The sequence below is a fragment of the Mesoplodon densirostris genome, chromosome 19 (assembly GCF_025265405.1).
Source record: "Mesoplodon densirostris isolate mMesDen1 chromosome 19, mMesDen1 primary haplotype, whole genome shotgun sequence".
Taxonomy (NCBI): domain Eukaryota; kingdom Metazoa; phylum Chordata; class Mammalia; order Artiodactyla; family Ziphiidae; genus Mesoplodon; species Mesoplodon densirostris.
Genome location: NC_082679.1, coordinates 54,767,048 through 54,779,315, shown reverse-complemented (window position 1 = coordinate 54,779,315; position 12,268 = coordinate 54,767,048). Strand labels below are relative to the sequence as shown.

General features: G+C 39.9%; 1 protein-coding gene across 7 annotated transcripts in view; it reads right to left on the bottom strand.

Moving 5' to 3' along the window:
* The window catches only part of CNTNAP4 (contactin associated protein family member 4), a 270,181-nt gene that overhangs the window by 76,936 nt on the left and 180,977 nt on the right, over window positions 1–12,268 (bottom strand). For 6 of the 7 annotated variants that reach the window (XM_060083395.1, XM_060083397.1, XM_060083401.1 and 3 more), the window contains 2 exons: window positions 10,885–11,034; window positions 4,803–4,974 (listed from right to left, as the gene is read on the bottom strand). In XM_060083395.1, the coding sequence (XP_059939378.1) occupies window positions 4,803–4,974; window positions 10,885–11,034 (322 nt within the window). The remainder of the gene's footprint in view (window positions 1–4,802; window positions 4,975–10,884; window positions 11,035–12,268) is intronic. The other variant, XM_060083399.1, reaches the window with a different exon arrangement.

Genomic DNA, 12,268 nt, shown 5'->3' with positions numbered 1-12,268 from the left:
GGGACTGGAGGGAAGATGGTGCCATGGGGGCCCAAGACCAAGGACTGGGTGGTGGGAGTGGACTGGGAGAACGCAATGATGGAGGTCCAAAGGCTGCAGGTTGGGGAAGCCAGGAGGCAGGAGCTGGGCCTCCTGAGGTCGCCATGGTGAACAGTGTCACAGAGTGGCCTCTTAATTCTTGTGAGAAGTCTCTGTAGCCTGGTGTCATGGAGACCAGGGACACACCACACCCTCTGCCTTACTGCACTTATGAAGGGTAGGTGATGTCAGAGCTGAGATGGACCTTCCCCAATCAGTTGATATTCTTTTTATTTATTTATTTATTTTTGGCTGCCTTGGGTCTTCACTGATGCACATGGGCTTTCTCTAGTTGCATGAGCAGGGGCTACTCTTCACTGAGGTGCGTGGGCTTCTCACCGTGGTGGCTTCTCTTGTTGCAGAGCATGGGTTTTCTAGGCGCATGGGCTTCAGTAGTTGTGGCATGCGGGCTCAGTAGTTGTGGCTCGTGGGCTCTAGAGTGCAGGCTCAGTAGTTGTGGAGCACAGGCTTAGTTGCTCCGAGGCATATGGGATCTTCCTGGACCAGGGCTCGAACCCATGTCCCCTGCATTGGCAGGCAGATTCTTAACCACTGTGCCACCAGGGAAGCCCCAGTTGATATTCTTACAAAGTTGATATCAAAAGATTTCCTTAATACTATTGCTTAATAAGTGGTTTAGGTCCAAGCAACTTAGTAAATGTTTATGCCCTTAACAACTGTCACCCCTACCCCACTCCCACTTGGGTTTCTGCCCCAAGACATGGGGACATGGAGGACAGCTCCCTTTGCAGTTCTGTCCTCACCTCCATCGAGGGACTGGTGGCCATCAGCCTCAGTCAGCACCCACCCAGATCTCCTTGCAGGTCCACAGAGGACAAGGGGAGGGCTTCTAGATGAGTGTGTGTGTGTGTGTGTGTGTGTGTGTGTGTGTGAGAGACTGTGAGTAAGAAAGGTGTGAGTGTGTAAAGAGTATAGGAATGATCTTATGAGTGTGCAGGTGTGTGTGTAAAGATGCTATGGGTCTGTGAGAGTATGTGTGTGAGTGTGCTTGTGTATGGATGAATGAGTGAGGAGGTGTGTGTGTGTGTCTGTGTGTAGACTGTGTGTGAAAAGTGGCTTTGAGATATGTGAGTGAGTGTATGTGTGTATAGATGTGTGTGGGAGATTTGTACAATGACATTAGTTTACACATAAAGAATGTGTGTAAATGACTGTGTGGGTGTGAGTGTGAGCACGTATGTAAATTTATGTACACCTTTATGTGTAGGTTTGATCCAACTTAAAGTTAGTTACAGTAAAAAGAGAACTACATTGTTTAAGATTCTGTCAGATGTTGTTTTTTGGCTGTGCCTCATGGCTTGCAGGATCTTAGTTCCCCGAACAAGGATTGAACCTGGCCCTTCGGCAGCGAAAGCGCGGAGTCCTAACCACTGGACCGCCAGGGAATTCCTTCTGTCAGATTTTTTTAATATATATATATATATATATATATTTTTTTTTTTTTTTTTTTTTTTGCGGTACGCGGGCCTCTCACTGTTGTGGCCTCTCCCGCTGCAGAGCACAGGCTCCGGACGCGCAGGCTCAGCGGCCATGGTTCACAGGCCCAGCCGCTCCGCGGCATGTGGGATCTTCCCGGACCGGGGCACGAACCCGTGTCCCCTGAATCGGCAGGCGGACTCTCAACCACTGCACCACCAGGGAAGCCCTTTTAATATATTTTTAATGTTCCTGTTTGTTTCAATTGCAATTTATTAAGCTATAAAATTCTGTTTTTAACCTACATAGATTAAGCATGAACCGCAATACATGTTGATGTGTACCCAGGGAAGCGGTACAACATGGTAGGTAGCACACAGGGGGACTTCCTGGAACCAGGGGGCTTAGATCCGATGCTGGACTCTGCCTTTAGCCATGTCCTCTTAACCAACTTACTTAACCGCTCTGTGCATCTATTTCCATGTTTACAAGAAACAAACACTCTAAGAACAGGTTCTAAGGGTTTTTGTGAAGATTAATTTAAATACATATTAATTTATTTATTTAAAATAAATTTTAGAACAGAGTCATTGCACAAGTCTCTCACACAATGCATAAACTCACTCACATATCCAAAATCGCCCTACATACTCGTACAAGTCCTGACACACACAATCCCACAAGTCCTCAAGCATTAACCCATGCGTGTGTACACTCACACATGCACACGCTCACACACAGCCACACCATCCCTACACACACGCTTGTAAGGTCATTCAGACACACTCCCAGGCCCCTCACTCATTCACATCACCCTACACAAGTCACTCACACACACACACAAACCTAAATACTAATTCATGTTAAGTTAGAATACAACCTAGTAAACATTTTTTAAAGTCTCTATTTAATAATGCTTTGGAAGTTATGTCAACATGTATAGCATGTAAGACCAAGATAGATGGATACATATTTTCTTCTGAATATAAGAGAATAGAATGAATTTAGAGATACTTTTGGAAGTTTAAAAGGTATACAAATATAGAAGGTACGTTGGTTTTTGCTGTTATTTTTAAGACTTCTAGGGTTACCATTAGCCTAAAATTTTCTTTAAAAAATGTATAGTCAAGATCTATCCATAATTTGCTACTTCTGAAAAGCGTTTTTAAGGTGTGGTACCGAAACCATAATTCTCCTATTGTGCTGTATCATGCTCTGTTTTACAAGCGTGCACTTCCAGAAAGCAGGCAAGATGGATTCCTTGTGTAAAATGGCAGCTTCGGAGAAACCCATGTTGGAGAGGTGTGGGTCTACTTGTATCAAAAGAATGTTCTGAGATCTGAGATGGTCAAAATGACCATCACTCATAGTGTGGATGACCGAACCTCCCCACCCATTGAGGGTGAGGGCTCCCTGCTTCTGTGAGTGAGACCCACCTCAAGAGAGCTGGCCCAGGGAGCCTTGCTACAGGGCTTCCCCAAAATCAGGATTAATGATCCTGAGCTGGCGTGGCTGTAATTACGGAGATGGTCACTGTCATTTATTCCCCAAATCAAGCCAATTGAGGTTTATCGTCTCAATTCTCCCTTTACATACCATCTTTCATTATAGAAAGTATTATTTTATCTACAAATTGAGTTAAATAAACACATATTCATAGAGAGGAAATGATGTCCTTCTAATCCATTGCTAAATAAGATTATAATTATTTTTTTCTACACATAGAATAATATCTACTAGTGTTCAAAACAGGATCAACAGACATTGATAAATGGTCTTCAGATATAATAGATGTGTGTTTATGTTGATAAAATGTTTCATACAAATAAAAAGTTATTTTTAAAACTCAGAATTTGGGACTTCCCTGGTGGCGCAGTGGTTAAGAATCTGCCTGCCGGGCCTCCCTGGTGGCGCAACTGGTTGAGAGTCCGCCTGCCGATGCAGGGGATACGGGTTCGTGCCCCGGTCTGGGAGGATCCCATATGCCGCGGAGCGGCTGGGCCCGTGAGCCATGGCCACTGAGCCTGCGCGTCCGGAGCCTGTGCTCCGCAACGGGGGAAGCCACAACAGTGAGAGGCCCGCATACCGCAAAAAAAAAAAAAAAAAAAAAAAAAAGAATCTGCCTGCCAATGCAGGGGACACGGGTTCGAGCCCTGGTCTGGGAAGATCCCACATGCCACAGAGCAACTAAGCCCGCGAGCCACATCTACTGAGCCTGCATGCTGCAACTACTGAAGCCTGTGCACCTAGAGCCCATGCTCCACAACAAAAGAAGCTACTGCAATGAGAAGCCCACACACCGCAACGAAGAGTAGCCCCTGCTCACCGCAACTAGAGAAAGCCCGTGCGCAGCAACGAAGACCCCACGCAGCCAAAAATGAAAAAAAAAAAAAAGTTAAAAAAACTCAGAATTTATCTGTTTGCTCAAAATATATATTGAACACTACTACATGGCTGGGGTTAAGTTTGTCACATTGCTTAATTTTTTTAAAATCTGGAATGGCTATGACATTTCATTGAACTCAATAATTAAAAATAACTGCCTTGATGACTGGCAAGATTATTTGGCTATAGTTGCCCAAGCCTAAAAATACTTTAAAATTATTAACTATCAATTATTATATTAAAAGTTACTTGTCCTCTGCAATGAACGCCCAAAGCTTGCACTAGCATGCTCTGTACTGGGGTTCCTATTGAAACTACTGGATCATCCTCACACCTTTATCAACACTACAGCTCCAAACTCTTTCACAGGGAGTTTCCTCTTCATTTTCCCTGCAGAGAAGATAGTAATGGGTTCTTAAAGGTACACATCAGGACCACAGCAACCAGTTAAAATTCCTATGCCTCTGAAATATTATTCAGCTGTCATGGAAGCAAAAGCCAGTTTGATAACTGACCACATAGGTCTCTGATTTACTGGTACCTGATGGTCTAGATTACTGTTAGGGTATCCTAAGCTATTGCGTTTAATGATATATTTTTGATACATTTATACCCCTCTAAAATTATAGCAGCATCAACATCACCTTTTGTGAATTGGTAGCTATTTGTACATATAAATAACATGGTCATGTGTCTTCTAGGTAAATTTTATCACTGGAAATATGAAGTATAAAACTAAAAGAATATTTTCTTATTTCTAATGTGAATATTATCTCTTTCCCGTGGAACAGATGATGGTAAGAAAAAGGAGAGAAAAATGTTTGTTTTACACACAGATTTCAATCTGCTGCCAAAAGTTTGAAAATGGACAGGTCAAAATAAAGAAGTGAGATTGCCTTTACCTGTCTGTGATTCCACATGAGTCTATCTGAAGGTCGCTGAAGTTCCCAAGGGACTCCTGCTGAACTGAAATCAGATCTACCATCTTGTGACTGATAGAAATGAGTCTCATACATCCCTGAAACCCACCAAGTGGACTTTTACATTTGGATCCAAAGCTGTTGTCAGGACAACCTGATAAAAACAAAACAATACGAAGTTGATCAGGATACATCATAATGAAGCAGGACTCACTATCTTCACTAAAAAAAATTTTTAAATAGGCATTTGATTATTAAATTGAAATGAAGGGGAAAGCCTATTGCAGTCATCATTCATTTGATCTAAATTACAAATAGTAATTCATACAAACGTACTTCTCTTTATTACCATAGGATTCATAGGAAATTACTACTGTTATAATAATTATGTGCAAGGATACTAACTTGATCCCAACTTTAGAAATATACAGATCAGCTCCAGTACCCTGAACATGTCAGCCAGCAGTATTAAATTATATATAACTCAAACACAGGAACTTAGTCTTCTGGGAGGCAAAAAGAAGAGCATAAAGGAAGAAAACATGCACTGTAGATAAGAAAAGATAAATCAATAATGCGGAGATACCTTTGTGTTTAAGGCTACTCGGAAAAGGAGTTACGACACTTGGAATAAAATTACAACTATTTATGTAATTAAATACTTTTCATATGCATATAAGAGCCACATATACATGCATTTTAATAAATCATAATGGCTTAATGTCAAAAACATTTCATTGTTTGACTTTATTTGTTCTCTGCCTCGTAAAGGAGTGTTCCATTTATATTGATTTTTTCCCCAACATTTATCTAAGACCTGTTTCTAATTATTTAAATAATAAAGAACTATAATATTAACCATTTTTGTCTGGGGTTTAATGATGTTCTCAGTGTTTCTCTATCCAAGTGAAATAAACGATTTTATGGAGTATGTATTTTTCATTAATCTTTCTTTGCCATTATGGTTGTCAACCACTAATACAATTTCAAAGAATAAGAAATGAATCAGCAATTTCCTAACTCCTGTACAATCCATGCTAGTTTTCTACCTGGGAATTTCCACTATAATTAAATATTTTGACTGAGGATGTTTCTCCTTAATGCTTTGTTTTCCTAACAAAATACTTTTACCCAGCAAGGAAAGGCCAGGATTCATACTTAAAACTGTTATCAGGCACATTTAAATATTATATTTTAAGCAATGGAGACTGAACTTTTAAATTTAATATATCAAGAAAAGGGGATGAAAGTTTTTTGAGTATCAGTTAATTGTACATGGTTCTACACACACTTTCAGTGCTTAAAATTCTTCTGTGGTATAGGATACAGTTACCATAACCTGGAAAAGTATTTTCTAGATGACTTATTAACCAATTAAGAATGTTAAAATAAAAACCGAGAGGATAACAGTTCAATAATATTTGGGGGCAACTACAATATGCCAGGAATATAAACAGCACTGCTAATCTCCTTTTCTCCAGGTGGTGTTTCCTGACACATTTCAAACTATTTCAGAATAAAATAAATTGTGCAGTATGCCTCTATAGGGAACAAAACTAAGCAAACTCACAGTCACAAGGAGAGGTCATGGAACTTTACAGAGAGCACAGTGGTCATATTATGAGGCCCTTCACATTCCTGGCTACAACGTTTAATAAGCAAGAGATTCTAAAGAACAAAGTAGGGTTCAACCTAGGTTAGTCTCGTTAGCCTATGATAACAGACATCCACAGGTTAATATAATGCAACAGCAGAGAGAAATTCAGCACTGAACTGGTTTGAGATGAAAGTTCTAAAATATGAAGATTTCTAGGGAACACTTCATGCTGAATTAATGGACGGATCCATTCCTAGAGGCAGGCAGCATGCTAAGCACCTCTGAGACGGCAGATAAATGATCACTGCATGTACCAGAAGTAAGATGTCGGGTTTGACTTCAGGGTGGCGTAGCCAGTTCACTGGATGGATAATGTCTGATTTATACAAGCAGGAGTGTGAGGATTCTGCACACAGTCTAGTATCTCTAGCTTGTGCTACACGGTGTGTTATTCAGTCGCACCAAGATTGCATAGGGGAATACACAGAAGTTAGACTTCCCTCCATCCACAATCTGGAGAACCCAGATTTAAATTTTATAGTTTATAACTAATAAAAGCTGACCTCAGTAATTTTTTGAAAGGCATACATTTGAGGAGGGAGAAAACATAAACGATGATGGGCAGAGAGTGGCGTGTGGCAGTATGTGCAGAACGCTGTGAGCTCTGGGCAGCCCACTCTCTCAACAGTCACACTCAAGCCTGACACAGAAAACAAATACAACCCAGGCTGGTGGGACAGACTGCCCCTTTGCATGGGGGCACTGTAGCCAGCTTATAGGTTAGACTGATTGCTGGTAAGATAACTGGAAACCCGGCAGTTGAATTTAGAGAGGACCACAGGGGAATGGATGGGAAGTGTCTCAGAACGTAGGATGTTTATTTACTTGAAGACAAACTGGCTGAAAAATTAACTACCTAAAAAAAGCCCTCCATCTAGATAAAACAGATCCTAGGAATAAAAGGGACTCTCATCCACACAGCGGAGAAGGTTTTCTAGGATGACCAACCGCCAAGTTTGCTCTGGGGGTGGGAAGCAGGGAGGCTGTTTCCAGGACTCCAGGCTTTCAGCGCTAAAACGGGAGAGTTGGTGGTGCAGCAAAAATAGAAATGAGACTTCTCTTAAATAAAAGAAGAGAAGGAAAATAAGGAAACAATGAACAGGCTGGGAAACAACATCAACAGGCCTGAAAGAGTTAAGCAGTCTTGGTTATTCTTTAGCTGTTACTACTAAGCAACACTTGCAGCTGGACTTCTTCACAAAGCTGAGTACTCTCTGACTCCGTATGAATTACACTCTGCACCTGGCTTTCTTCTCCCCTTACACTCCCTTGTAGCATTCTTTGTTTCAGAAAGAAGGTCACCGGCCAAAAACTTCAGAAAAGACCAACCCCAGTCACCAAGTTGCCTGATGCCAGCTGTGGCTGTTTTGAAATTTTGCAAAAGAAAAAAGAAAAAGCAAGACCTTCATTAAGATATAAAACCTCTCCCTATTCCCGGGGGTGGGGGCGGGGTGGGGGCAGGGTGGGGGGCGCCTGCTGTGTCCTCTCTTTGCCTGGCAAAGAACAAAGCTACTTTTTCTTGTTCCTCCAAAACTCTGCTTCCGTATTTCTTTTCGGCATTGATGCACGGAGAGCCAAGATTTTGGCATCATTGGTCACCCCATTGCTGGTACCACTCAGACAATGAGCCCCTGAGCCAGTCCTGCCCTTCAGGGGACCCTATTCTAACCCTCCTCCAGCCACGACTCTGCCCATGGCACCAGGGGGTCTCACAGGGGAAGGTGATGTGCCCACTTGGAAACTGCTCCCCTCTAGCCCATCCCAGAATTCCCACCCCAGAAGCCTTACTTGGGCTTCCAGAAGGATGGACCTCCTCTACCAGGTCCTGGAGGCGCAAGGCTGGGAGGAGGAGGGAGAAATGTGGCAGCAGGAGGCCTCCTGCTTTCCTCTGGACCCTTGCTCGCAGCCCTGGAAATGTCAGGGTGCCCTGGGGCTTGCAGGGTATATACTTAGTGATTAATAGAATCTCATGACAAGATCAAACATACTCTGGTACTTAAGGTTACCAATTGGAGAAGATGATTGAATAAACTAAGTAAAGTTAGTTTACTTAGTAAACTAACTTTACTTACTTGCCTAAGTAAACTTAAGATTGGTTATTTAAATAAAAGCCCTGAAGTTGGAATTTTATTATGGAAGCTTTCACAGTATATTGTTTAGGGACTCAGGAATACCTTCATAGATGTCAAATCATAAAGAACATGACAGGAGGCATAAAACCCCAATTCAAGATGATGGTTACCTGGGGAGATGAAGAGGTATGATCATGGAGTGACAAATGGATGTTGGTAATGTTATCTTTCTTAAGCTGGAAAATGCATGTGTAGATGTGTATTTTAAAAATAATAATTAGTATTCTTTAAATTGTATATATGATGTAAGATGTGAACAATACGAACTAACTGGGTGTGGGCTATTTGGCAACTCCCAGTGTATCTTTGCAATCCTCTGGTAAATCTAAAACTATTCAAAAATTATTAAGTTCATTTAATTAAAATGGTGTATATCATATGTATCATAATAAAAACAAGCAAAATTACAGAGTGCACATGTGATATATTTCATTATAAAATATTATAGTATGAATAAAAATCAATCAAAATTTTGTACAAAAGATAGGTAGGCATCATTAAATCTGAACATGAAGGGTGTAAAATAATTTAAGAATGATGAGTCTATTTTCATTACTTACACTTTTATGCAGTCTGTTATTTTTATCATCTCTTTTTTGCATCATTTAACAAAATGTTTGGGTTTTTTCTTACCTCTTTTGGTGCTTCTAAATCTTTTCCTTTGAAGTGAAAGCTCTTAATTAAGTTGTTCTACACAGATCTTCCTTGACTTACAATGTGGTTACATCTTGATAAACCCATTGTAAGTTGAAAATATCCTAAGTCAAAAATGTGTTTAATATATCCAACCTGCCAAACATCATAGCTTACCAGCCTACCTTAAACATGCTCAGGATACTTACATTAGCCAACAGTCGGGCAAAATCACCTAACACAAACCCTACTTTATAATAAAGTGTTGAATACTCATGTAATTTATTAAATACTGTACTGAAAGTGAAAACAGATCGGTTGTGTGGGAACAGAATGGTTTAAGTGTATCTGTTGTTTACCCTTGGGATTGCGTGGGTGACTGGGAGCTGTGGCTCGCTGCCACTGCCCAGCATCCTGAGAGAGTATTATTCCACATGTCACTAGCCTGGGAAAAGATCAAAATTCAAAGTATGGTTTCTATTGAACGTGTATTTCTTTGCACCATCATAAAGTTGAAAAATCCTAAGTCAGGGACTGTTTGTATATCTTACCATGTATTAAAGGAACATGTTCCTATGGACTGCTATAAAATCAATCATATATTCCATTAGGTTTTATAAACCACTTGGTTTATAAATGAACACATCATCCTAAAGGAAGCAATTATATCTTTTAAGACTGTTGGCATTATGCTGCCTTTCACAGTAACGGATTATGTAGGGTTTTTTCGGTTTGTTTGTTCACTCTTAATATAAGATGAATGATTCACGGTCTGTATACTTACTGTCAATTCTTAGAAAGGAATTTGTATTTTATTGATGAATGATGAAGACTGGGCTTTCAATTAAATTCACAAGTGATTCTAGACAGAAGTCATGATTACATTTCAAAATAACAAGAAGAAACACCTCAAGTCATGATTAAAAATAAGTCTTACTACTAACAGTTTTGCAGCTTTGTCTTTATAATTAATGTCAAGTATTGTCTTATTTTAATTTTCCAGTGCTAAAGATTCATTTCCACTTCCAAGGTTTGCTTTTTGAAGATTTTAGTTCAATCAAACATCCACTGGACAAGTAAACACTACATTTGTTTTTGTTCCTTAAGAGAGATGGCCTGGTGCTGAAGGCTAATGCCTTCATTTTATCAACTATATCAGTGCATTATTACTTAGCAGTGAGAAGAGGCTTCTGGGACTAATTAAGTTAGATTATTTGTCCACTGGCATAACATTGACCTGCACTGAGCAGCAGAAAAGCAATAAGAATGCTCTAGAAAAGCTAAGAGGCATGATCAGGAAAACAGTGCAATGAAATGAGCCCATAAAATCTGAAAAAGACATACATGTAAGGCCATTCAACATTAGGAAAATATAACAAAATTTGAAAGTAAGAACTAAAGAGCATGGTCTACTTGCAAGCAATCTCATTATAGAAATCATAAACATAAGTCAGTCCACCTCAAAGAAATGTATTTTAGGTCATAATTAATCATCATGATCTACTCACCATTTCCATGTTCAAAGAAAGTGAGAAATTATTCCATAATATTGACACTGGTTAAAACACGATGACATTAAGACACAGGGGAAGTAACTGCGAACATGGTTCAATTGCCCATATGGAGCAACCGTTTCTCTTACCTCCAAAATAATAGGTGCCCCCTGAATAAATCTGCTCAGGCCCCAGGGAAGGAGATGCAGAAGCCACTTGGCCATCCACCACCATGCTCAGGTAACTCCTTTTGGCAGACAAAGAGATGGAATGCCACTGCCCATCATTTAATCCAACACCTGGGGGAGGTAAAATCAGTTAAAAGAGATACCTCTTAACGGTGAACACTGTAAGCAGTTGGTTAGAAATAGCAATGTACACATCACTCAAACACGGGCAGCACTCACAACTATTAATAAAAGAAAAGAAGAAGGGAGAGAGAAAGGGAGGTCAGTGGGCAATCAGCACCCTCTACGTGGAAACAGTGCATGATTTTCTTTCTTTCTTGGGGCCTCAATAGAGAGAACAAAATTCTAACTCAACTTTGGACAATCCTGAATGGTTAAAACCTTTCAATGGTTCAAATCTTATTTGGCATGGACTAATTTTCAGCTTCCACCATGTAATTTACCTTTTAAAAGGAGGGGTTTGGGAAAGGCACAGATATTTTCCAAAATTCTAGGTTATACCCAATAACTCTTTTACACGTTGGTGTAGTCATTTTTTGTGAGACTAGAATATTAAACAAAGTATATGAAGTCAATCATTACAAAAATATTTGAAGAGATTATAATGCACGTTGAAAGCATACTGGTATAATGCAAAGTTAAAAAATAAAGCAGCGTGTAAAACCATATTTACACAGCTGATCATAATAACTTTCAGATTTCGTATTTTCAAGTTCAACCAGTTGCCATAATTTATTGGTAGCTTCCAAATCAATACTCAGGGCACTTTTGGGGTCAGGCATAGAAATGCACAGAGCAGAGAAAAATTTGAGTTGACTGACATGCATGCTTCTAGCTGAGGTCAAGTAAGGCAAAATTTCTTATTTCAGCTCTCACATGTAAACCTGTCTTCACATTTTTGTGTTTTTTGTTGGCGATTTTGCTGTTTAAAAGGCCCCCTGGCACAGTGATGAAGGGCTATCTAGTGTTCTTAAGTGCAAGAATGTTATGATTTGCCTTATGGAGAAAATACATGTGATAGATAAACTTCATTCAGGCATGAGTTATAGTGCTGTTGGCCACGAATTCAATGTTGGTGAATCAATAATAAATACTAAATAACGTGTCTTCAGACACAGTCATACATACAAGGTTGTGTTGATAGGTAGACAAAAATGTTGCCACCACAGGCTCACAGGAACCTAACCCTGTATTTCCCCTGGAAACAATGGTTTAGTATTTGCTAATTCCATGTTCACGGCAACTTCAGAGAACATAACTATTGCAAGTATTGCGAATCGACTCTATACATACAATTCTAATTATATTCCTAATTTTATATAAATATGGGAAAGGGCTGAAAGGA